This window comes from Sinocyclocheilus rhinocerous, unplaced genomic scaffold (genome assembly GCF_001515625.1).
Source record: "Sinocyclocheilus rhinocerous isolate Xijiao unplaced genomic scaffold, SAMN03320098_v1.1 scaffold77, whole genome shotgun sequence".
Classification (NCBI taxonomy): Eukaryota; Metazoa; Chordata; class Actinopteri; order Cypriniformes; family Cyprinidae; genus Sinocyclocheilus; species Sinocyclocheilus rhinocerous.
Genome location: NW_015635045.1, coordinates 1,129,261 through 1,156,333, shown reverse-complemented (window position 1 = coordinate 1,156,333; position 27,073 = coordinate 1,129,261). Strand labels below are relative to the sequence as shown.

Here is a 27,073-nt window from a genome sequence, read left to right as displayed (position 1 = left end):
GTTTTGCTGCTTGATATTGAAAGTTGGTGTGTCTTATCATATTATTTTAATCTATTATCTTAATTATGAACACACTGGTTTGTAGTGCAAACTGTTTTACCGTTTACTGCACGTTGTTATTCTTCTCGTTATTTACCTATAGCAGCTAATGAACCGGAAGTCTCACTCATAGGCTTACTTCCGCGTTGAAGAAAAAGGTGGATATACATACATATATATATATATATATATATACAGTATATGTGTGTGTGTGTGTGATGTAAATCCATTTGAAATAGCAAATTATGAGCGCACAGTTCAGTCTCTGAGTGTTTGTGTGTTTTGTGTGCAGATGCAATTATTTTTGCCTCAGGCTCAGTGCATGTGTCCAGTTTTGGATCTCCAAATCTGTTGGCTTTGACCATCAGGGAGATTGTGCTAAGATAGATGGAGACTTTCAAGTCTGTTGCTGTGCACAACACTCACACCGCACTGATGCTGTTTAGATCAAATAGATGACTGTGTAGTTCTTGTTTCTTGATACCATTGACTGATGAGGTACCCTGATGCTGAAGTCACAACTGTACCCAAGAGAAACCATATGATTAAACGCAAATACAAACTACGACGGCCCTCCTTTTCCCTTTCTCTCTCTCTTATTTGTCCCCTGTATCTTTATCTCTTCCTCTCTCTCTCTCTCTCTCTCTCTCTCCGACCTACTAAAAGATATTTATATTCCTCTCACAACCTCCTCAAGTCATCTCATTGGGACAAGCAAACTATTTCTGTTCTCTCTCTCTCATTCTCACACCACCAAGTTCTACCTATCCTCCAGAAACAAGTTTTTGAAGGTCACCTAGCTGTTCCAGTTTAGACCACAAGAATTGTTGCCATAAAAATAGGACGTAGATGTAGGAGATATTGAGGCAGAGTCAAGGAAAAAGGAATCAGGATGAAACCAAAGAGACTGCACTGTAATTTAGGTGATGACATTTGAGGCAAGAATAAATATGTGGCTTACATCACTAAAGAAACCAGGTTACACTCAACTCTAAAAACAGTTATAGCAGTAATTCCTCAGAATTACCCAGAAACAAACAAAAATAAACAACAACATGAATAAAGCAGCAGGCTGCAGAAGACTAATCCAACTTACTTTATATTAAGATATAGAACCAAATAAAAATATTCTTACATTAAACATCAACCTGCTTATTCAAATTTTGTCTTTGCATAGGTACACAATGCACTGTAGTTTCTTGAGAAGGTGTCACAGCTATTATTAAGTGCCTTATTGGAATATCTGTTATGATGGCTAGGAATCCAAATGATAGGCTAAATAAAAAAGGAATGAGTGTGACAAAATTGGCAAGAGAACAGAAAGGAAAATAGAAGAATGGGAAATGTGATAGGAACAGCGGGAGATGACAAATAGATTATTTCTCTGGTATGTTTATCTCCGGCTCCTTTCCAGAATGCATTGTGTGGACAGTGGCAAATGATATAGCCCTTACAAGATGCTACAGACGGCTGCGCAAGTGTGTGTGTGTGGGGCAAGTTTTGCCTACGTTGTGAGAACCAAATGTCCCCTCAAGGATATTAAAACCTGAAATCAACTACATTATGAAGAACAGAACGTAGCCAATGCTTCCCACAAGGAAATCAGCTTTAAAAATGTACTAAATAACGTTTTACTGATCATATAAAAATGGTGAAAGTTTTCTGTGAGGTTTAGGAGTAAGATTATAGAATAGAAAATATCATTAGCTTAGTATAAAAAAATAGAAACACTATAATAGAAAAACAAATGTGTATGTAGGCTACATTACATAATGCAATTACTCACCTGCACACTAACCTAACACAGATATCTGACAATGGATGAAACTACACAAAGAATAAAACATGATGAACAGATGAGAGGAGGAAGTGATGAAAAAAGGACACACATTCTCACACTGTGTATTGGGCGGCATTATTCCCTAAACACACACTCGCAATCACATTATCAGTTTAGATAAAGTTACATGAATAACCCAGCTATCCCAAAAAAGTTCTGCCCTCAAACTTTAGCTCAAAACTATTTAAATCGATCACTGACCTAAAATAGCCATCTTAAACCAGGGCGCACAAACTTACAGTCCCTCCCTCTCTCTCTCTCTCAAGCTCATTACAGCGTCCCATTCTGAATTTTTTAGAATATAGGTAAAGTGACATTGATGCTGTTATCATTAATACTATGAGTCTGGAGACACACGCTGCATGCTTCACTCGCTGAATAACTGTGACTTTGATACAAACTCAATCTCTGACCTCATTAGAAAGAGAGAGAGCAGCAGAGGGATAAAGAGAAAAAGATTTAAACAACATAGAGAGAGCAAGAAAGAGAAAAAGATAGAGTTTGAGGCTGTTCTGTGTGCGAATCAGGTCAACTGAGATTTAGCAAGATGAGGCGTGAGGTTTGTTCTGGTCTGGGTGAAACACACATTCATGCGTTCCAGAATCAAACCAACTGGGATCTCCCGGTCACAAAACATCACTTGTCCTGAAAAACTTCAGTTCATATATAAATGAGTGGCTGAAAACCACGTCAAATCATTCTACTCTACATTTCCATGTGTGTCAGCAAGCATGTTTAATTCACTAAAAGCATTCAAGTCACTGAAATGTGTGTCATTTTAGCCACCTCTGGGTTTGGTAGCAAGGGACTTGCTGACCTATTCATGAACGCCTTTCTAATTATGCTAATTTAAGACTTAACAGGGCTGAGACCTGCAAAGCCAAACATTATCTCATGAGGATGAGCTGAACACACAGGCAAATTAATATGAATGTAATATAATTAAATAACACATTATTCATTTGAAAACATATAACACTAGCTTACACTAGCTTACATAACCAAGTTATGCCTTTCTGTATGTTAAAATATAATTTGCTCCACCTATCTCTTCTCTCTCCGCAACTGGAATGAGAGCAAGCTATCAGAACATGAGATGTTTCTTGTTGCTATGCAACCAGAAATATGGGATCGTGGGTTATTCTGCGCTGTGTATGGCACTACATAACCATTCAAAAGCAGATCCATCTGCATCAGTGGCACAGTGATGCATGTGAGGATCCTTAAATAAATGGCAGACAGACTTTCTAGATAGACTGTTATCCTGTGGTGCAGCTCTAGGAAAATTATTAGAATAGAATTGTAATTAGAGAATAATTCAAATTGTGCATACATTTCATTGAGATTTGAGGAAGCGTGTTGTTTTTATTGATGGCATCATTTCTATTCAGAAATTCAGACTATATAGGGAAGTTAGTTATTTTCAGTCCTCAAATTTAGAACTGTGCATTTCACTATTAGTATTGACTCTTCATGCAGGTTTCATCAGTAAGTGACTGTGTTTAATCATTCACTTAAACAATTCGTTTAAACACTAATTAATTGAGGAATGAAACAAGTGACTAGATGCCTGCATCTGAATCCAATTATTCCCATACTATATGTGAAATCCTTATATCTAAATCCTCAGTGAACACCTGACACCTGAAAAATAGAGGTCCCGGGTTCAAATCCCGGACGAGCCCCCAATTTTCACTGTTACGTCCCAGATGTAGGGGTCTAGGGTAAGGGAGTAACAGAGAAAAGTAAACATAAAATTGGTTGACCTGAAAGGAACCAATAAAATAATCAGGCACAGGCACACAGGATAATTCCGAAACTAATGACCACAGTCCCGCTGAATGACAGCAAATGCTTGCCATCAACCAGAAGAGATACAGGTAGAGTTCAGCCAAGCAGATAAACAGATTGTCAAACTGAGGCTCCTTTCTACATACCCGATTAAGGACTGTGAGTCATACTGCACAATGAGAAAAAGATAAAGTATTTCTGAGCTGAGGAATGACTCACAGTAGACCTAATCACATGCTATGCTCAGGGATGACAAAAAGAGACAGATGACAAGTGGGATGCGGAGGCTGATGAATGCAAGGATAAATAAGAAAGGAGTGTGATCATTTCAATCACACTTTTATCAATATCATCTTCTTTTTCTCCAACAAGCATCACAGTGTAGCTTTCAGTGATGGTTGGCGATGGCTCCCCCGAGTGGCTAAACTGATTTAGAGCAGTAGAACATAATGACCTTGTTTACTGAACCCAGCCTCTGAGTCCAATTACACAATTTTCACCAAGTGGCTGTAACACTTTATGTTATGTGTCTGATGCCCCGTGGTATTTTATATCCCCTCCCACATCATGAATTGAAAATATAGAGATCAGAATCTTGCTTTGTCATCACTGTGTCCTTGAGCAAGGCACCAAACCCCAGGTGTTTCCACACAAACTGTCTCTGTAATTAGTCTACTGTGAGTCACTTTACATTAAGACCATTGTCTACAATTTGACATCTAAATATAAATATGAAGGACTTATGGATGGATAGACTAACAGACACATGCATATTCCTCGTTCTTAGAGGACAAGGTGCTTTGATACGTCTATTTAACATGCAAATCGAATGAGATGCATGAGTCCTAACATTTGGTGTCACAGGAAACCTTCGGAGACACAGTACTATTGATCTTCCTGGCACCGGTAAATATGTTTATTAATTATGTTTCATAAATAGCACTGTAACTGTGTGATTTTAAAATAAAATCTGCAATTTGTCATTTGAGAAGTATTAAAATGTTTGAAGGATGCTTTGTGATAGAGGGGATTTAACATATGGTACATGGTCTATAATGGATTAACATAGAACTATTACAGAAATCATATATTCTGAACTGTGAGAATATATATATAAAGGAAACATGATATTTTCTTTTTACTTATGTGTTATATATTATGATAGTGATAGTATATGTGCTTTTGACATGATGTGTAAATATATATTAAAAAAACATTTCAAGAGTTTCAAGGCATATTAAGTTGTTTAGCTATAATCAGTATAACGGAAATCATGCAGAATACCCACGATTAATACAATGTTTGATGTAAAAATGTTTGATATATGTTGACAAAAACTATTAATATGTTGAACCTCCATACAGTGGACTGTTATTTCAATAAGCTCTATACACGACTAAATGGAACTCCATAAATACGAACGTCAAATCACAAAACCCAAGTTTGTAGATATAGATATTATATATTATGTCAGGATTTAGATCTGCATCCATCCATAAATGCAACATTTACAACATTTAATTCAAATCTTTAAAATTCCCTGCAAAATTAAAAATCTACTTCTTTTATTGGCGTGTTTGCACTGGATATATAAGATAGAACGTCTTAAATAACAACACATTCTCAGTGAAGAGAAAAATAGTTGTTAATCACCTCAACAGCAGAGTCAAAATTAACACACACAGTTTAAATTTTGGATGCTGTAAAGACTAATTGTGGGAGTTATTTTGCAAAATTAAAAATCTACTTCTTTTATTGGCGTGTTTGCACTGGATATATAAGATAGAACGTCTTAAATAACAACACATTCTCAGTGAAGAGAAAAATAGTTGTTAATCACTTCAACAGCAGAGTCAAAATGACACACACAGTTCAAATTTTGGATGCTGTAAAGACTAATTGTGGGAGTTATTTTTGTTCCACACAGGCCACAAAGAGAGAGAGAGAGAGAGAGAGAGAGAGAGAGAGAGAAGATGGCTGCCAGATCTGTCTGTGTGCTGGTCATCTCTGCAGGTTGGTGGTTTCACATCTGATAAATTCAGAATTATAGCAAAATCCTTACAATGAATATCAGTCATGAACAGGAAACCAATACGATTTATTTTTCCTGGGTTTAGACTGGGGAGTCACTATATGCCTTTACTGTTTTATCTAAAGATTTGGGACAATGAAACATTACTGAGTCACAGGCCAATGATCAGTAGCTACAGTATAGCAGTGGGTGAGGGGGATTGATGAATAATAAAAATTCCAAATATTACCAAACACATCACATGTTTTTCTAACCTGTACATTCTGTAGACCTAAGAAGGAGAACCATAATCTCTTGCCAGAACAAACTGTGAATTAAACACAATTAACGATAAACCCCTAAAACCTATGGGTTATCATAAGATAAAGATCCATCAGTATCATCATACTGATCTGTTTAGTATTAATTTCTTCTTTACATTCTTTATGTAGTGGTGATCAGTGTGACTGGAATGCTGGCGTCTTGGATAATGAGGTGCAAATTTTTATAGTCCTTTAAACATATGTGACAGTCTAGTAAGAATTCTTAATGATTACAGGGTTTTTTATTCATGTCTAGGTTTCAACAATCTGAGATTAGAATGAAGTATTCCGTAAATTCATTCACAGTCAACTCAGATGCAGCTCAAACAGAGATGACAACATTAGCGAGTGCATCAGATGTGACCGAAGGTGTGTCGAACATGCCGAAGGCACAAATAATCACAAATATTCCAGGAACTGCATCAGTGAATATGATGTCTGGATCATCTGTGGTATCAAGAGCTTCATCCGTTGCTATTGCTGAACCCTCTCGGCAAACAACAGCTGAGACAGCAGCAGTGAGATCTACAGCTGGGGAAACAATCGTCTCATCTGGGACCATAGAGAAAGTTAAGATACACATTTTACCTGGAACACAAAAGGCCGAAAGACGAGAAACAGCAGAAACAACAGTCACCACAAATACACAAATACAAGAAAGTGCCAGTGTGGAAACATTGATAAATACAGCTCAAAAAACACCCGAACCTGAGAGAATAAGTGAAAGTGATCTCATACAAACACATAAAAGTGAAACAGATGTTACAATATTTGAGAAACCAGCAGAAATAAGCATCACACCCAAACAAGAATCAGGGACAACCAGATTTGCTCTGACTATAACAGCTACAGTTAATATCAGGAGTGCGACTCCGATACCAGAACCAGTGACAGTAAGAGCAACAAATTTCATTGCCAGTAAACAGAAAACTTCAAAAATCACACCTGAAAATAAAGCAACAACCAAAACTAGACCAGACATTACATTTAGGACAGAAGCAGCTAGGACTGAAACAAAAGCAGATTTAACTGAAGGAAAACTAGCACCAACCACCATCATAAAAAGACCAAAAACAGCAGGAACAGGGCCATCTAAAGTTGAAACAAGTGAAAAAAACACAGTTAGACCACAAAAATCTCCTCAAGCTATAAAGACTCCAAATGGTCCAACAATAAATGAGGCTACTGGTATAAATCTTATAACTATGATTCAAACTGCCACTGGAAAACAAGCAAAAACAGTGGGAAAACAATTAAGTACAGCTGGTACAGGCATAACAATAAAATCAAATGTATTAACGACAATTAAATCCATTGTAAATGATTTAAAAACCATTTCACCAGAGAGACAGACTGCTAAAGTGTTTGAGAAGTTGACAACTCGTCCACACAAGTCTGTATCGCCATGTACAGGTAAATGTCAAACCAAATCTACTACTAAGAAAACTACAGGCAGACGAGGCCAGGACAAGAAGCCCCTGTCGCATAAAACTTTTTATTCTGCCATCACTATGGGTAGCATCTTGGCTGTATGTGGCCTTCTAGCTCTTGTTGTGTTTATAAAGGATTTTATTGGGCCTGACTAAAATACTCAATTCAAATGTTGGTTAATTGTTTCATGAATTGAAATTGAGTATTTGTTTTAAAATGTAAATAAACAACTAATTGAATAAATAACTAATAACTAAACCTGTAATTATTAATTTTGAATAAAAAACTAATTCATTATAATGAATTCAGATAATGACTGTTTCTTTCCCCCCCCCCAGTATAAGGTGTTAATCGGATAGTTCACCCAAGATGAAAATTCTGTTAACGTTTACTCACCCTCAGGTCATTCCAAACCTGTATGACTTTCTTTCTTCTGTGGAACCAGTTTCAACTGGTTTTATCCATACAATAGAAGTCAATGGTAATCAGTCAGTGGAAGTCAATGGGAAATATCTTCTTTTGTTTTCCACAAGGTTGATAAAATAATGACAGGATTTATATTTTGGCGGAACTGTCCATTTAATGCTTATGAAACTGTAGAAGAAGACACAAATTGCTTGTAATAAGCATTTTTTCCCCCTACAATTTTTAAATTTAAATTTGACCAGACTCAATAAACAGCTCAAAAAATAGAAAAATGTAACCACAATAAACCTGATCATTGATCAATACAACTCAATAAAAGATCCTGTACATCTGATGTAGGCTATTTATCATTAAAAATGTGTCTGACTCAAAACAAGAATTAAGAAAATTACTTGGGTACCTGTTGAGCTCAAAACTCAACCTACTCTACGAAGATGACGCTGATTGGCGGAATGCCTTGTAACAGATTAGTCAGAGAGCACGCGATTGGTCCTGTGTTAGGGATGGGCGATAAGCATTGTTCAGGGCTGCCATTCCCAAAAGCTTTAATGCTTTCTTATGATACTTTTGAGAAACGCAGCCCTGTTTGAATTCACTGTCAGCAGTGAGTGAACGCTTCCTGTGATTGATTGATTCTGTCTTGCATACTTCGGATAGATACGCCCATCCCTATCCTGTGTTAAATCTTGGTAGCGAGCTGAACTGATGATGGTTCTTGACCGCAACCATTTTCACGACTCACCGGTGACAATATAGATTGAAATGTAAACAAATAGCACGTAATGTAACGGATGAGAATAGTCTAATCTCACCCGTCACTAGTGTGGTCAAAATCTGTTGCTTTGCTAAATACATCGGAAAGCAACAGATTTGGTCCACACTAGTAAGGGATAAGAATAGAGCACGCGACGCTCACGTGGCCTCGTTGGCGCAGTAGGCAGCGCGTCAGTCTCATAATCTGAAGGTCGTGAGTTCGAGCCTCACACGGGGCACAGGTTTTTAGTCATTAAAACGGCAAATACACGCCCATGTATACACACGAAAACGCCGGAGTAGTGTAAACGACAGGCTTAACCGTAGCAAAAGTTATGCGTTTTAAAACGAAAACGCACTAGTGTAAACGGGGTCTAAATGACCTTCATCTAACGTTACAGACAGAGAGAGAAACTAACTAGAAATGCTTTGGCAATATAAAGCTTTACGGTTTATATGAAGAAAGTCTTGAATGTAAGCGTTTTATAAATGTGTCTTCGTGGATGTGTTTGTTTCAGAAAGAAACAATGTTATATTTGTGTTGTTCTACTGCCCCCTAGTGCCAGAAACAAAAAACAAAAAAGATTGTTGTTGATTTTGCCACTAGGTGGAGGTAGAACACCACAGAGTTTCAACATTATTAGCATGACCATAATACTGACTCTCTGAGGAAAGAAGTGTGGAATGTGAAGAAGATTGTAAACTGACACCAAAACAAGGTGCTTGTATTTTATTTTTTAAACAAGTTCCCTCAATATAGTTAAATTTCAGTAATGGTTATGTAAAGCATATTTCCATCTCTGTACACAAGTTATTGACAGCCTGTAAACCAATCACATCATAATGTAATAAATCTAAGAGCTGATCATTTTGTTCATCTTAGCACAAAATAGCATGTGCTATAGTAGCTCTATTACTATTGTTGTTACTTGATTTCTTTCTCTCTTTTAGAAGTGTCTGAGCAGATGATACTACAGCTGGTAGTTGAACGAGTGTAATGATGCAATTTTCAAAGCAGCAGTTATTACTCAAAGCAAAATTAGACCAGTTTTTGGAATCAAGTAGTTGATATGATTGAGAGTAGACCCAATATGTTGTGTTCAATTAGGGATAATGTCTATAGAAAGATAAACAAGCTGACAAATTTTCCCTCACCGTAAAGCCACTGCCATTTTCTTAGTACAATTGGCCCCAATTTTCTACACCAAAACACCCCGCTACAGCCTAATTATAATTAATGAAATAAAAAGGACAACTATATAGAGAAAATCACAGTCAGCAGCACTAAGCATTGAGTTTGACTTATTTTTTCTTGTTTATTAATGTATCTTCATTTCTTTGGTATATGCACTTGTGTAGTTATTAGGTCTAGTTTTTTTCTGTGAAAAATAACCTCGCAGTTCTGTGTCATTAAGAAAGCAAAAAGTATTTAAGAAGCTGAAAACTTTTTTTTCATTCCGTTTCAGTACAACATTTTTGCACAATTTAAATGGTTCAGAAAACCAAAATCATCACTGGCATCGTTCTGTGTCATTAAGAAAGCAAAAAGTATTTAAGAAGCTGAAAACTTTTTTTCATTCCGTTTCAGTACAACATTTTTGCACAATTTAAATGGTTCAGAAAACCAAAATCATCACTGGCATATTTGTCAATGACTAACTTCATATAAAAGCGATAAGGTTCTCAGTGCAACCAAAGAAAGATGACAACGGTTGCATTATCAAATAAAGAAAACAATGTACAAACAATGTACAAAGCAAATTAATAGAACAAAACACTATCCATGGTGAACAACAAACAGACATCAATACAAACAAAGGAATATCACAAAAATCAAATGATCGTTGATATCAAACTGAAAGAGGGCAGAAACCAATAAGAAAAAAAAGACCTGAAAGTCTTACAAATTTAAATCTTAAAAAAGAAGAAAAATTCAGAAATACAGAAAAAATACAATATTTAACAAAATATTGAGCTATAATAAAGTTAACCAAAACGTGCTGAGCAGCAACATAATTACAAAAAAAATGAACCCACTTAAGTTAGAAGACACATTTCATCCAATGACAATCCCTCATCCAGCAACAAACACATTTTCAATTGGGTGCAAACAGATATGAATAAAAGTATACAAAAAAGCAACATCTTAATATTTCAGAAGTTAATGATTCATTCCCAACATAAGGACATAACAGGAAATGAGAATGCGAAACATGAAATGTTTTTTTGTGTGTGTTTATGGGTAAATGTTCATAATTGCAGTTATACTAGATTTGACGATGTGTATTAGTGGTGGCATCTGAATTTTTCTGTATGTACATGAGAGAGAGTGTGGGCTGTAGAAGCGTTAACTGTGTGGATGAGCCGCAGTGCTGCTACTGAGCCCTAGCGCGTATACACACGTAATTGGGTGCAAACAGATATGAATAAAAGTATACAAAAAAGCAACATCTTAATATTTCAGAAGTTAATGATTCATTCCCAACATAAGGACATAACAGGAAATGAGAATGCGAAACATGAAATGTTTTTTTGTGTGTGTTTATGGGTAAATGTTCATAATTGCAGTTATACTAGATTTGACGATGTGTATTAGTGGTGGCATCTGAATTTTTCTGTATGTACATGAGAGAGAGTGTGGCTGTAGAAGCGTTAACTGTGTGGATGAGCCGCAGTGCTGCTACTGAGCCCTAGCACGTATACACACGTTTGGTCGGCGTGCCGCTACAAATCCGAGTTTACAGTGACATTTGAATGAACCGAGGGTGTTAATACAGCGTGCATTCTTGCAGGGACTCTGCCCTGTCCCTCGGCCCGCACACTCATCGATATCTAGAGGAAGAAAGAGAGAAAAAGCCTCAAAATATGTCTATCCATACACTTACAAATGATGAAATATGTCGACTCAGGAACATGACCTTAATGATTATGTGTGGGTGTGTTTGAGGATCTGCATTCATACTCACCTATACAGCGTGTTCGTGAGTGGTCCAGTACAAATCCAGTATTGCACTCGCACATCGTACCCAGATAGGAGCGCACGCACCGTCCATTAGCACAGCTACACTCGTCTGAGTCTTCCTCTGAACTGTCTCCCTCTGAACAAGTGAGAGTGACAGAAAGAGTCATGAATAACTCAGCCAGTTCTGAGTCTTTCTATTTAGCTCAAGGTGAATAACACTGGCAAGGTCACCTGGGTTGTAATTGGAGAAAGCTGCCAGGAAGTCCCCCTCTCCGTCAGACTCAGTCTCCAAATGCATCTCACACAACCTGTTAAAAAGCACTGCACAGTGCACACACACCGAAACAGAATAAAGGAAAGTTATGTTTGATATTTCATTTCATCTTAGTACATCACAATTTCATCCTTTTCTACCTGCTTTGCTAATGTAAAAAAGAAAATTCAACACTGACAAATGTTTTTTTCTCTTACGTTCATTAAAAAAAAGTTTGAGTAAGATGTTTTTTTTTTAAGAATTTAATACTTTTATTCAGCAAGGATGCATTAAATTGATCAAAAGTAACAGTAAATACTTGAAATGAAATTCAAATTGAAAAAACCATTAAGAATATTTGACAATAGTACTGTTTTTCTGTATTTTTGATCAAATATATGCAGCCTTTTTTGCGATACCTGAATTTCTATTTGGACAGGTCCGGCACTCTGGGCCCCAGCCTCGACCGTAGTGACAGCAGCACTCGGAGTACGTCACCGTTAGCTCATTTCGTGGCATAGTGCACATAAGATCCTCATCAACCTCCTGGAAACATATGTCCTTATGTGCTGCAGTGCGGTCTGAGAAAGACAGAGATAAGCAGATGATGGAGGACATGAAAACAGAAACAAAATACATAGAGGTTTCACAGAAGAAATGGCAAAGTAGGTGGAAACAAAGTCAACTCCAAAGCTAACACTGCTAAAACACCTTTAATGGTCCATGCTCAGCAGTCATGTGGAAAACCGAGGTTCAGAGCAATAACTTATGGACTGTCAAAAAAAAAAACAGTTTCCACCAATCACTTGTGATACCCACCATCATAGACGCATTGCTTGAGGGCTGCACTGAAGGTGTGTGGCTGCTTGCAAATGCAGTGGAAGGAGCCGGGAGTGTTGACACATCTCCCGTTCCTACAGTAGGAGGGATCTTCACACTCATTCACATCTGAAAGGTGCACCACAGACACACCCGTTACTAAAGAGATATACAGAGAGAAGGACAGATGGCAGGAGGGAGGAAGACAAGGAGAGAGACATCAGAAGCACACAGTCTTGGGTGAGAACTTCGATAAATGCCTGGAGTTATTTCATCTTTACTATTCCAGGAAGAGCATTTGAATTTCTTAGGAAATGAATAGCCCAGCACATTTTGTGCCATAATAAAACGGACCTTCTGTACATTACATTATAAGAACTCATGCCATTTTTTTATTAGGACTGTGATGTTCCCGTAAAACTATACTCACCCGCCTGCTCCTCAAGTGTGACACAGCTGTTACGGTCGGTTGCCAGAATCCAGGGAGGAGTGCAGATGCAATAATAGGAATCTTGGGTGTTTACACAGTGGCCATTTTTGCAATTAGCAAGGTCCAGACATTCATCCACACCTGAAGCAAAAAATGTTACATCAGTAACATTATTTTTTAAATAAATCAAAAATACATTGGCTAGTGGCTACCGTTCAAAGGTTTGGGGTCTTCTTCTGCTCACCAAGGCTTATTAAATTTTACATGTTACATTTATTTAAAAAAATGTGAAATATTTTTAGAATTTAAAAAAACTGTTAAAAACTGTTTAAAATGTTATTTATTCCATCTCTGCCATTACTACAGTCTTCAGTGTCACATGATCATTCAGAAATTATTCTGATATGCTGATTTGATACTTAAGAAACATTCTTATTATGTAAACAGTGGTGCTGTTTAAAATTTTTTAGGAAAAAATTTTTTCGGGGATTTTTAAGAAATAGACATTTCAAAAGAACAGAATTGATTTAAAACAAATAATTGGTAACATTATAAATTTCCCTAAAACACCATGCCGCATTCTGCTCCTTTGCTTTAAAGTGGTGTGCTATCACCCTTCCCATGTAATCAAAATCAGTCAAAACATGTAATGTTACGTGACTGACGTTATATGTAGTCTCCTGCCGGATACAAAAAAAAAACAGCTAAAAACGCACTGAGCTAGGAAAAAGACATTGTTTCCCAGACGACTTTAGTTTCTGCATGAGCATTCCGAGGCGGTACAAAACACAAACAACTGGGCTACTTTGGGCTTCAGATGTGGGCATAAATGGACTAATACACACAAAAATATGTCAAGAGTGAATCATTCAGTGCTCTTCACTGAATAACTTTCGTAACTTATAAGAATCAATATATATTTAATTAATATGGTGATGACTATGCAGTGTTTTATTTACATTTGATTATTTTATTCAATTTCTGTACAGTAGACTATTATTTTTAGTAGGCTAAATTGTTTATTTCATTTGTATCCTTTTTTAAAGGTTAAAGGTCCTTTTGGGGTTTTTATGAACGCACTGACAGGGCGCCCCTTACAGATACATTATGTGTCAGAAACATGTAGCTGTGCTTTGTGCATGCTGGCCACAACCTCGTTGGCGCAGTAGGCAGCGCGTCAGTCTCATAATCTGAAGGTCGTGAGTTCGAGCCTCACACGGGGCAGAAGCTATTTAATAAGGTCGCTTTTAGGGCTGTAACGATTCACTCGTTTTCTCGATGCGTCGATTACAAACCCTGACGATGCAATGCATCGATCTTGAAACATGATTTTTGAATCGTGAATCGCCGATTTCGGACAGTAATCGATTTAAAACGCTAAGAATCGAATGAATCGCGATTTCTATAGCGATTCAATGCTTTCAAAATATATACACATTAAATTACTACAAGCACGAATGAATGGAGATCTTGAACAGTGTTCGTGCCCTCGCATCTCTCCTTCACGGGCTCCACTATTTATGCCTGCATTCGTCTCACTGACGCAGCTGATGTGTGATCTCTCCTTAGCCTACTCGTGGCCAGTAATGCTAAAGTGAAGTAGTTTTACTTTTCTGTAGTTTTTCAATGGCTCTCGGTCATACCGACGACATTACCTGAGCAGTAGAAGGCTGCATTTATTGCATGGACGGAGCAAAAATGTAAGTGTCTAAAGCATACGCACAGTTCCATTGAATGATAAATGTGTTTTAACAATGTCCTTCAACCGAATGTACGAAGGAAACTGCCAGGCTATATCTGCAGCTAAGCTGTATAAAAAGCAGAATGAACTGAAACTTTAAGACAATAATAAATACAATTTATGAATGATGCAGTGCTAATTGACATATAATTTATTACAGTACAGAAACTATAAAGTATATTTTCTACCTTATTCTGTGCAGAAAATTGAAATAACTGTTTGTAGTATATAAAACAATCATAAAAGTTTGCAAAAATTGTTCTTGAATCGAATCGAAAACCTATGAATCGTGAATCGAATCGAATCGATGAATGAATCACTGTCTACCCAAAGATTCACAGCCCTAGTCGCTTTACTACCAAGTGTGACACACTTGATTATAAACACATACCTGTAACTGTGGGAAAGACACACTTCTTGTTAGAGGCATCAGGGACCCAGGGTGGGTTGCAGGTGCAGTAGAACGACCCTCGGGTGTTCACACAATATCCGTTGGTACACAGGGACTCGTCATGACATTCATCCACATCTACAGGGGGAAAGAGACACAAAATAATATTAAGGAATTTTACAATGCTTTTGAGTTTGATAAATATGAAAGATGAAGGTTTATTGATGTGTTGGTATGTCAAATGGGGAGCTGTACCTGTGTTATTCTACTGCTCCCTAGTGGCTGACACAAAAAAATAATTATTTCTGCCACTAGCGGGCAGTACAGCAGCACAGAAAATCTTTCCTGTTCAATAGCAGTATCATACTGGTTTTCTGAAAAATGCTTTTAATTTTATTTTTGATGGGTTTGAAAAATAATCTAATATAATAACGACTGCTTGAACCACTGCAAAATTCTAAATTATATAGCCCATTACAATGCATGACAAAAATAACAACACATTTATTTAAGATTTACAATTATTTAATAATTTACCAAAAATGTATTTTTTTTTATTGTATTTGCAAACAAATCATGGCATTGTACAAAATAATGTACTTTTACACAAAACTGTTCCAAAGTTTGTTAATATTTTTAAAATAAATCTCTTATACGCACCAAAGCAGCATTTAAACAATAAAACAGTAATATTGTGAAATATTGCAATTTCTTTTCAAATAACTCTTTTCTACTTGAACATATTTTAAAATGTAGTTTATCCCTGTGATGGCAAAGCTGACTTTTCAGAAGCCATTACTCCAGACGTCAGTGTCAAGTGATCCTTCAGAAATCATTCTAACATGCTGATTTGGTGCTCAAGAAACATTTCTTATCATTGTCAATGTTAAAAACAGCTGCACTGCTTAATATTTTTTGTAAAAATCATGATCCATTTCTTTTCAGGATTTTTTGATTCAAGTTCATTACAATGTAACAATGAAAAAGTCTGTAGTGCCAATCCTTTCTTTCCAAAAAAAAAACCGTTTAAACTGTAGAGTATATGTTCGTGTTAGTGTGTATATAGACAGTAAAATGTGTGTATTTGTGTGTGATTTTACCGATACATTCCAGTAGATTGCTTTCATAGTAAAATCCCTGTTGGCAGTAGCATTCAAAGCCAGGCTGTGTGTTCATACAACGTCCCTCCTTACAGATCTCATTAGAGAACAATACACACTCATCGATATCTACATAGAGAGCATGAAAGTCAGAGGATTTAATTTATTATGTGAGGAAGTGTGTTTGTGTTTGTAAATACACATATGTATGCACATATACCTCTGTGCAAAGACAATCCATATTCCATCTTTCCTTCCTCATGGTAAAATCCTCTGCCAACTGGACACAGAGAGAGATACTCCGCTGGAAAAAGACAGACAACATCAATCAAACACTGATGGACCAATTTACCTTTCATTCATTTTTAATGCAAATGCATGTATTCATCTGTAATCTAACCTGAGTGGTAGACGGGACAGGGGTAGATCTCGCAGTGATCTCCCCATCCCACACCGATAGAGCAGCAGCACTCCTGCTTAGTAACGTTGGTTGCCAGGACGCTATCACAGAACACGGTGTCATCTAGATTTAGGTAGCACTCCTTCTTATCATTCCGAACTATCTCAACCTCTGTGTGGAAAAAACAGAAACATGTAAACCGAACTTCATAAAAAAAAAAGGCAATGCAACTCTCACCTTCACAGCTGTGTTTGTCTTCAGACAGTCTGAAACCATCGTTGCACACACACACATATCCAGCCTGTCTGTTTTCACATACGCCGTGAGGCTGACACAGACTCCTTTCCACAGCGCACTCATCTATATCTGAGAGAGAGAGAGAGTAAAAAGGTGAACAAGAGGACCAAGACCAAGATAAGGAACTGGGTGATGCAGGGCCGGCGCTAGCTATAGGCAGAGCAGGCTTTGAGGAGGGGCCTCCATAACCGTAGCATCCCCTATATGCCAGTCCACCAGTCAAGACGGGCAGCAAATACTAGCCTCATTGTTCATTGGATATAGTTGAATTGTCACTCATCTGCAATTAAACCAATTAATGTTGCTGTTTCAAAGTGGGTCCCGCCTTCTGAAAGTTTGCGTAACAAACACATCCTTCAGGTGCTGAAGCAAAAGGCTAAATAGGCACGCAAAGAAGTATAGCTCCTAATGCAGGTGTGTGAGTTGTCATCATTTTGGAGTGACTGCAATGTATTTTAAATATAAACTTGTTCTGTCGATCAGCGTAATTTCTGGAAAGATCATTGACTGCTTTATTACGAGTATAAAAGAGCGCGAGCGCCGTTGACGCGCCCAGACGCGACGCTTTGAATTTGCGCGTACAGCTGACTAGCAAAAAAGTAAAAGCCGAGAAGTTTGTATTCAAAGTTAAAAAGCAAACACACTAGAAATTTTTTTTTAATGTTTCAAATAAAGGATCTCAGCTGTATCGTCTAAATTCTGCTGATGATTACATTACTGCTCTAACATAACACTTATAATTTCAGTTTCAACTAACTAGAAAATAACTTTTTTCTGCTTAGTAGTGATTGTGTCTTTCTCTTCCACTTGATTTGTGTGTATATATATCATATTTAAGGTAGCAATGCAATACATTATCATATAATTGATATTAATAATATAACAATATCTGTAGTCAATATTGATCAAATGGGAGGGGGAAATCCTGCCCATACCCAGCTAGGGGAAAAAATCATAAAAGCACTTATGTTCATCTACTGAAGTGGTATTCTGGAACGGTGAATAAATTGAATAAAACAGCAAAATAATAATAACAACAACAATAACATTTTACCAAACAAAAAAGAGATTAGATAAAGTTTGATTGATATATACATGCAGTACCGGTCAAAAGTTTGGACCCATTCAAATTTTTACAAATGTTTTTGAAAGAAATTTCTTATGCTCATCAAGCCTGCATTTATTTGATCAAAAATACAGAACAAATCAGTAATATTTAGTAAGGATATGTTAAATAGATAAAAAAGTGATAGTAAAGAGACTTATATTTTTTATAAAAGATTTATATTTTTTTATTTGTAAACAACTTTTTAATAATCAAAAATCCTGAAAAAAGTATCACAGGTTATAAAATAAACATTAAGCACTGTTTGTAACATTGATAATAAATCAACATATTAGAATGATTTATGTGGGATCATGTGACACTGATCTGACTGGACTGGAGTAATGGTTGATGAAAATTCAGCTTTGCATCACAGAAATATATTTTAAAGTATAGTAAAATAGAAAAACATTATTTTAAATTGTAATAATATTTCACAATATTATAGTTTTTTTCTGTATTTTTTATCAAATAAATCCAGGCTTGATGAGCATAAGAGACTTCTTTCAAAAACATTAAAAATAGTAATGTGTCCTAACTTTTGTACTGTATAAGTAAAAATATGCCAAATTAAAAATTAAATGTTGAAAATGAATTTTGCCTAGGGCCTCCTAATGTCTAGAACCGGCCCTGGGGTGATGTAAAAAGTGTGAAATCCCATACCCTGGCATCGGCGCCCACTGACGAGCATGTATCCTTTTTGGCACTCGCAGCGGTAAGAGCCCATCGTATTGATACAGCGTCCTCGCTGACAGTTGGAAGTTCGCTCACACTCATTAATATCTAAAGAGATCAAAAATATTCTTACTGATTCACGTATTAGAAGGGTTACAAAAGATATATGCTCACTATCATTCAAAAGTTCACTACGTTTTTTTTCCCCAAATAAAATGAATCAGTTTATTGAACAAGGATGCATTAAATTTATCAAAATGGACATTTATCATGTTAAAGGGATAGTTTACCAAAAATGAAAATTTTGGTATCATTTACTCACTCATTTCGTTCCAAACCTGTTGAACATTAAAAGATATTTTGAAGAATGCTGGAAATCAAACAGTTGATGGTCCCCATTGATTTCCATAGTATTTCTTTCCCTACAATGGAAGTCAATGGGGACCAGCAAATATTTGGTTCTTCAAAATTTGTCAAAATATCTTCTTTTGTGTTCAATATAAGAAAGAAACTTATACAGGTTTGGAACGACATGAGGGTGAGTACACAATGACAAAATGTGCATTTTTGGGTGAACAAGATGAATAAAAATTGGGTGAAAAAGATTTATATTTCAAATAAATGCAGTGCTTTTGAACTTTCTATTTATCAAAGAATCCTGAAAAATATGTAGCACTGTTTCCACAAAATGTTTTAACAGCACAACTGTTTTTCAATGTTGATACTAAGAAGAAATGGTTCTTGAACTCCAAATCAGCACATTAGAAAGGTTTATGAAGGATCAAGTGACACTAAAGACTGAAGTAATGACTGCTGAAAACACAGCTTTTCCATTACAGGAATAAATGATATAATATATATATATATATAGTGAACTGGGAGAGAGAGAGGGGGACGGGGTCGGAAAAGGTCCGCGACTCAGGACTCAAACTCGGGACGCCCGAAGCACAATGGCATTATATGTCGGTGTGCTGCCCACGAGGCTATTGGCGCCGACATAAATCATATTTTAAAATATATTTAAACTGAAAATAGTTATTTTAAATTGTAATAATATTTCCAAAATATTTCAATTGTTTAAATAAATGCATACTTGTTGAGCATAAAACACTTCATTCGGACTTTTTACATTTGGGGATTATTGGCTTTATTGCATATTTTAGACCACATAAATGTTTAACTATTGTAAATGTTTGTTATACAGAAGGATATTTTTGGTCCTGAATGCTGATTGGTCAGTACTGTGTTCTGGCCATGCTAAAGACTGGAATACACTACACAACTTTTTAATATCTGAAGAGATTTTAAAACACTATGCATCATACAATGGCTGAATTTTTAAATGGTAACCGAGAAAAACTGTGCATTATACACTAAACGACACCACCAGATCACAATACCAGACTTTCAAGTCACTCTGAACACAGCAATCTCCTGCAGAAACATGTGCCTAGGAAATGTATGACAAATGAAAACAATATGTGCTCTACAATTGGCATGCTTCAACCATACTTCATATCCCTCAACTGGATGGAATCATACACTATGTGGTTTTCTGTGAAAATTCCATCTACCCAAAATCTGCAGACTTAAATTGAAGAGTGCAAAAATGTCTGTAGTGCATTACAGCCCCTATACAATTTGTACTGTAGTATACAGATATTGCAGTATTATGTGCAGTATTAAGTTCATGAGACTCGCAGCGTTGGGTTAGTAATTACTAGCTGACCTTCGCAGTGGCTTCCCTCTTGTGTAGGCTGGTAACCAGGGTAACACTGGCAGCGGAATGATCCCTGAGTGTTAATGCAGTGACCGTTAGCACACAGACGGTTATCCTGACACTCATTGATGTCTGTGGAGAGACGAACAGACACATAACTTTCAAGAACACATACACGTGCTCAATTCTGTTTACGTAAATGTCGAAAAGTTGTGTTTGCACAGTATATTTATTCTCTTTAGAATGAACTTGTGCAGGAAGTAATAAAATAGAATTTAAAACCATTCTGAACGGCAAGATTAAGTTTCCATTAACCAACATGTTGTTTAGTTTTATTGGCTGTGTGCCACTGACCTCTGCAGCCTTTGCTGTCAGTCTCAGGCAGGAAGCCCTCATTACACAGACATCGATACGATCCTGCCAAGTTCTCACAACGGCCGTTCAGACAAACACCACGCTTCTGACACTCATTGACATCTAATAGAGAGAGAGAGAGAGAGAGAGAGACAGACAGACATATCTTGTAAGATTACGCAATTGTCAACTTTATTTGTCAAAACACCCCACATTCATCACATTTTCTACAATCCCAGCTGGGTAGTATCTGACTACATGTAATCTGGATTAAGTAATTAAATTAAAATATTAAGTACTTGTAATTTCATTACATTACATTTTAAAATACTTGTAATCAGACTACAGTTACTTTTTTATTGATGACATGATTACATATTATTAACACAATAGCCATAAATTATTCATAATTTATTGAATCTCCTGATATTCCTCTTTTTCATCTTTTGAATGTTCCTTTTTAAAATAGTCTACTGCTTGTATACAATCAGAAATTCCAGTTTTGTGGATATTCACACAAAGACCAGTCACTAGGTGGCTACACTGCATTTGACCACTGGATTTACAAAAATTATTGCAGGTTTAAAAAGTGTTTCACCATTGAATCATACTATGACCATTATTTGACCACGTATTACTGTGACTTTAATCTTTTAAACACATTAAAATGCACAAATTCACATTACTATGTTTTTTTAATGTAATGCATGGATTCCCAAACTTTTTTTGTCATCTGAGCCTCTTTCACCTAATATATTTATTTGAAGTACCCCTGAGATTTTAAAATAATATTTTAATAATTAAGTAACACATTTGCATGTTCAAATTTCTCTGATGTTGGTTAATGATCACATGACATGCAGGTAGACGTAAAATATTTTTAATATATATTTTTTTATTTTGAGTTTTATTGGGTTTATTTTGATCGTAGTTTATTTTAATTTTACAGTTTTATGATTTAATTAATTATTAGCTTTTTGCTAAACTCACAAACCCACTGCAGTTCCTTTACGAACCCCTGTTTGGAAAACCTTTACATAATGTAATGTTTAATGCACTTAATGTTGTTAATCACAACGAATGGAATATATTTTCTAACTCTTTGTATTTTTTATCAATATGGTACAAGATTGTACTACTTAAATCAATTTGATAAACGAGTTAGGTCAAAAGTAATCTAAAAGTAATCAAAAAGTAGTCTGATTATATTACCAAAAATGTGTAATGTAATGGATTACGTTACTAACTAGAATTTTTGTCATGTAATTTGGAATGGATTACAGCCTACACTGTGCTTCTCATCTGGTGTGAAAAAATCAGTTGCTATGATTTTTAATGCCTTTGAAAGAAGTGTTTTATGCTAATCCAGGCTGCATTTATTTGATCAACAGTAATATTGTAAAATATTATTACAATATTATTACAAAGAGAATTATAATTACTGAATAGTAGTGTACATGTTTTTTCCATGACCAATATCTAGAGAGCAGCATGGCCAATAGATAAAAATAATAATATATAATAAAAATATAACGACAGTAAATGGCATGCACAAAGGGGAGTGAAAAGAGAGTTGTTTTGGTTTAGTCATGAAATGTCTGGAAGTCTGTGCGAGGAGCTGATGGTAGTCGGACTGGCCTTAGCCCTATATTTCTAAGAATGTGAGCTAAACTGTTTGTGAGTGGTTACACGTGTGTCTCTGTATGTATTCAGACCGTAACACACTCCTCCCTGTGCTTGGTATCCAGGTTGGCAGGGTATACACTCATAGGATCCAACAGTATTCTCACACTGTTCGTTAGGACAGATACTCGGGTCCGAACATTCATTAATGTCTGCATTTGAGAGACAGCAACAGCATAGACAATGAGACTCTCACAAACCTTCACCAACATTTAAATACACTGCTAATAAAAAACAGAATAAACCATATTGGATGAACATGAACTGTTTATAGGTGTCTATAATTAACATTAATTAGGTGCTTTGTGTCTATGCATAGTATGGGTGGGTGTCCTCACCTTCACAGAGAGGTTGTCTGCGTGATTTGCTCCGGAAGCCCGGCAGACACTCACACTTATAGGATCCATGCAAATTAGTGCAATGCCCTCCAACTCCGCAGATATCAGGCTTAGAGCACTCGTTTACATCTGAAAACATGCATCCAAACAAGTGTTAGCCATCTGTATTGATACTCGCATATATACAGTATAGTAGCTGTCCACTGCCTTTGAATAGACAATGCTGGTCACTTACCAATACATCTGCGTTTCCCATGATGCACCACAGGTTTGTAGCCATTGTGACAGTTGCATCTGTAGGAACCCACGGTGTTAATGCAGGTGCCTCTACCACATGGCTCCGAGTCACATTCATTTTCATCTACAGAAAGAGTGAGAACATTGTATATATTTTTATTTGTTATCTTTATTGTGTAATATAGTTGTTTTATATAGTACTTTTATTAAACATTATACACTACCATTCAATTACTATACCATCCTATTTCAAATAAATGCTGTTCTTTTGAACTTTCTATTGATTAAAGAATCCTGAAAAAATGTGTCATGGTTTCTACAAAAATATTAAGCAGCACAACTGTTTATATTGCTGATGAAATAAGAAGACATTTTTCTTGAGCACCAAATCAACATGATTTCTGAATGATCATGTGCCACTTAAGACTAAAGTAAAGGCAGCTGAAAATTCAGCTGTGCCATTACAGGAGTAAATTACATTTTTAAATCTATTCAAATAAAAATCTGTTATTTTAAACTGTAATAATATTTTGCAATATTACTGTTTTTACTTTAAAAAAACAGTAACCACCAACCCCAAACTTTTAAATGGTAGTGTATAATATTTTATGCACCACAAATGCAGGCATTTAATTCAGAGTACATCCATCTGTGATTTCATTGTTTGTAAAGTATGTGTGTGTATTTACATGTGTGTACTCACCCACACAACTCTTTCTCTGTGCATGTGGTCGATATCCAGTGTAACAGTGGCACATGAAACCATTTTGCATGTTCACACACTCTCCATGGCCGCATATATTCAGCTTGCAGTCATCCATTGCTGTGATACCCAAACCCAAAGAAAAAATCCATAATTGTAAAAAAAACACTTTTCTTATTAAATTACCAAACAGAACTTTGCATAGACCAATACTGCAGATTTAACTGACAAGCTGTCACGGAACTCACGTGAGACCTGGGTCTGGGCCACTTCATGTGAATCACTCTCTGGAGGCACATGGACTATGGGAGGAGTTGTTGGCCTGGCCACAATGACTAAAGAGACAGAAGCAAAAATGGAGAGGTATGTAGAGAAAAAGACACATTTTGAAAAGAAATAAATGTTTAAATGTTTGTGAGTAAATGAAAAAAGAAATGCAGATAATTAATACTATGGATACAACATTTTGCATTTTGAGTTGATATTTGCACTACCATGTGAGCTATGGAGAAAAACATCGCTACATTTTGTAAAGTGTACCTGGGTGGCGTGGCCCGTGTGTGCTGATTGGTGAGAGCTGCATGGGCGTGGTCGTCTGAATTGGGATTTCCTGTTGGCATGAAAGCAAAATCAATTAAGTGAACTGTCTACAGCTGATCTCCCATAATTATATTTATTAAAACGTGACTTCTGTCAAGATTTCTGTCAAATATGACTTTTGGTTTTCATTCTTCCCTCGATTGGTAGTTTAGGCACAGAACCAGAATCTTACCGGAGACTTGACCTCTGAAACACAAACACAAAGATACAATGAATAATCAGTCAATAAAAAATACAGCAATCAATCTTAAAGAATCTTTATCTCAGAACTGATTCAAATGTCTGTACCAGTGTCAGGATTAATGCGTTCAATACTGGGCAGGACGGGCTGAATGGACAGAGTGCCATGATAGGTCAGGAAAGACATCCCCTTTCCCGCTGGACAGATCTTATTAAAGGAAGCTAGAGATAGAGCGAGAGAGAAAGAAGAATTAGAGAGAGAAAGGCCAAAGATTATTTAGTCAAAGGGTCAAAACCTTCTTTAAAGATACAGACACATGTTCACAACAGGATTGGGCAAAATTCAGAATTGAAGAATTGACTCCATTTCAGTTCATGAGCTAGAATTTTAATTTAGTTGGCAAAAAAGAAGTTGAATCGGAATTTGAATTTGAATGACAAGAGGAATTTACTGGATTGAAATACTAAGAAATTCAACATAGGTAATTAATTCTGGGAAATTAAGTGTTCTTCCACCCTGGTCTACAAAAGTTAATTTGTTAAATATGATAAAACATAAACTAAATACAAAATGTCTATAGGTAGCTTTTTAAACATCTCTTAAATATTTAAACATTAAAGTTCAAAAAAATTTTCAAAAACCTCCAAACAAGGCTTTTAAAAAATATTTTTCTTGTTTAAAATGAATTTATTCAAATTTTAAAGTCATTTTAATTCTACTTCTCTACATTCAAATTTGAATTGTAATTCTGCATCCCGTTTGCTACCTTCATATTCAATTCAAATTCAGGAACTGAATTAGAATTTAAAAGGCATTCTCTAATCAATTCTGAATGGTGCGCATCCCCCACTCAAAAGGCACACTCACCTGTCCCATCCTGTGGGCATCTCTCACAGTTGCTTCCCCATGCTTTACCCACAGTGCAGCAGCAGATCTCCTGGGAAAGGCGTGTTGGAAGAGCATGCTCACATTTCCCTGCTTCCGTAACCATAAGATAACAGAGCCCATGCTCAACTGTTGCTGTTGATGCTAAGAGAGTAAAAAGATCTTTATGATGGTTTGTTGGCCATTCTGTATATAGTGTTATATGCAAGTTTGCACACATATTTATGTCTTACCAACACAGCGTGTCCTTTCTGTTAGTACATAACCAGGTTTGCAGGTGCAGCGGAAACTTCCCTGTGTGTTTAAACATTCTCCATCCTGACACAGCCCCTGCATCATACATTCATTTATGTCTAAGGCAGAGAGAGGAAAAAAATGCACAAGAAAAAAGTCATGAAAAATATGTAAAAAAAATAAATAAACAATTTTAATGAAAATAATTTTTGGTCCTGTATGAGTAAAATGTACTGGAAAAAAGGAAATCGGTTTAGGATCAGGGTGAATGTTTATGCTCATGGGTAAAATTTAAGATGGTCTAACATTGCCTACAATGGTTAAAAGACTATCCTTCAAAGAAATCAAATTCAGTTAAATCAAGGTAAACCAACTGAGAAATTTCACGTCAAAGAGAAAGTTCTCAAGTCTCTTCTTCTTGTCAAAGATACAATTTTGTAACTGATTTTCCAGCTGTCATTGTTAGGGCTGTTAAGTAATTCTATTGCAGTCAGAGATGGCGCTGATGGGTTTTTGAGAAGCAATTGAGTAGCAGGAGTTAGTATTGTATTGTACATTGGTACTGTCAGGATCATGGACCTGTTTTGTTGTTTTGCCCCTGTTTCTGTTCCAGTGTTCCCTTTTTTGGTCATGTTCCTGTCCTCGTTTAGTTAATTAGTCATTCTGTGCACCTGTGTTAAGTAATTATCCCTTGTATTTAAGTTCCTGTTTGTTCAGTCTTCCTTTGTCGGGTCTACTTGTTGTGTACGTCTTCCTTGGGCTCTGTGTCTCCCTGTTGGATTATTAAAGACTCTCATTTTGTGAAATCTCCACGTCTCCTCGTTTCCTCGTTCCCGTGCTCCAGCGAATTGTGACAGAAGACCCGACCTAATACAGTTACCTCCGTGTGTTCCCTCCGTTTTTGTTTCCGTTGTTTCTATGGATCCCCTCTCCCGTCCGGAATACCTCCTCCTCCTGCTGGAGCAGGGGGAGAGATTGTTCGAGGGCCATACCAGACTGTTCCTGGTCATCGCTGCTCTAACCAGCTACCCGGACGACGTGCTCTGTGCATTCTACGATGCCAGTTTGAACATCTCGTGCAGAGCGCTGTTGTCCGAAGACGGTCCTCGAGCAAATTTCGCTGCCTTTGTGGAGTGGACACTGGCGAGAAATGGATCTCCGTTCCCCGCCTGTTCCCAGGAGAATCTCGCCAGTTCCACTCCCGACCCAGAGCCCAGCCCACCATCTCCCCAATGTGCGGAGCGCATGCCCGAGCCCACCGCTGACGGAGAGCCGGAGCCCGCCGTGCCCGACAAGCCATCGCCACAAATGACGTCAGTCAAGGTGTGTGAGCCGGCAACAACGCCCGCCA

The 27,073-nt window shown here is 36.7% G+C and overlaps 2 protein-coding genes and 2 non-coding genes across 4 annotated transcripts in view; 2 read left to right on the top strand and 2 right to left on the bottom strand.

The window, feature by feature from the left end:
* LOC107746380 (spectrin beta chain, non-erythrocytic 1-like) overlaps positions 1–8,311 on the bottom strand; it is a 131,664-nt gene extending 123,353 nt beyond the window's left edge. Inside the window, exon 1 of the mRNA XM_016560571.1 lies at positions 8,262–8,311. The gene's annotated coding sequence lies outside the window, so the exon portion shown is untranslated. The remainder of the gene's footprint in view (positions 1–8,261) is intronic.
* Positions 8,312–8,780: 469 nt separating this feature from the next.
* Positions 8,781–8,853, top strand: trnam-cau (transfer RNA methionine (anticodon CAU)). The gene has a single exon. It is a non-coding gene; the product is annotated as a tRNA-Met (tRNA).
* Positions 8,854–11,027: 2,174 nt separating this feature from the next.
* The window catches only part of LOC107746379 (latent-transforming growth factor beta-binding protein 3-like), a 48,192-nt gene continuing 32,146 nt past the window's right edge, over positions 11,028–27,073 (bottom strand). Inside the window, exons 7-30 of the mRNA XM_016560568.1 lie at positions 25,722–25,841; positions 25,471–25,632; positions 24,711–24,824; positions 24,595–24,608; positions 24,363–24,432; positions 24,071–24,157; positions 23,823–23,942; positions 23,118–23,243; positions 22,883–23,011; positions 22,577–22,696; positions 20,862–20,984; positions 20,517–20,639; positions 18,776–18,895; positions 16,948–17,076; positions 16,711–16,881; positions 16,531–16,614; positions 16,311–16,439; positions 15,211–15,348; positions 13,079–13,219; positions 12,649–12,807; positions 12,249–12,410; positions 11,808–11,897; positions 11,581–11,712; positions 11,028–11,446 (exon numbers count right to left, since the gene is read on the bottom strand). Of these exons, the coding sequence (XP_016416054.1) occupies positions 11,295–11,446; positions 11,581–11,712; positions 11,808–11,897; positions 12,249–12,410; positions 12,649–12,807; positions 13,079–13,219; positions 15,211–15,348; positions 16,311–16,439; positions 16,531–16,614; positions 16,711–16,881; positions 16,948–17,076; positions 18,776–18,895; positions 20,517–20,639; positions 20,862–20,984; positions 22,577–22,696; positions 22,883–23,011; positions 23,118–23,243; positions 23,823–23,942; positions 24,071–24,157; positions 24,363–24,432; positions 24,595–24,608; positions 24,711–24,824; positions 25,471–25,632; positions 25,722–25,841 (2,915 nt within the window). The 3' untranslated portion in view covers positions 11,028–11,294. The remainder of the gene's footprint in view (positions 11,447–11,580; positions 11,713–11,807; positions 11,898–12,248; positions 12,411–12,648; positions 12,808–13,078; positions 13,220–15,210; positions 15,349–16,310; positions 16,440–16,530; positions 16,615–16,710; positions 16,882–16,947; positions 17,077–18,775; positions 18,896–20,516; positions 20,640–20,861; positions 20,985–22,576; positions 22,697–22,882; positions 23,012–23,117; positions 23,244–23,822; positions 23,943–24,070; positions 24,158–24,362; positions 24,433–24,594; positions 24,609–24,710; positions 24,825–25,470; positions 25,633–25,721; positions 25,842–27,073) is intronic.
* On the top strand, positions 14,230–14,302 carry trnam-cau (transfer RNA methionine (anticodon CAU)). Its single transcript has one exon. It is a non-coding gene; the product is annotated as a tRNA-Met (tRNA).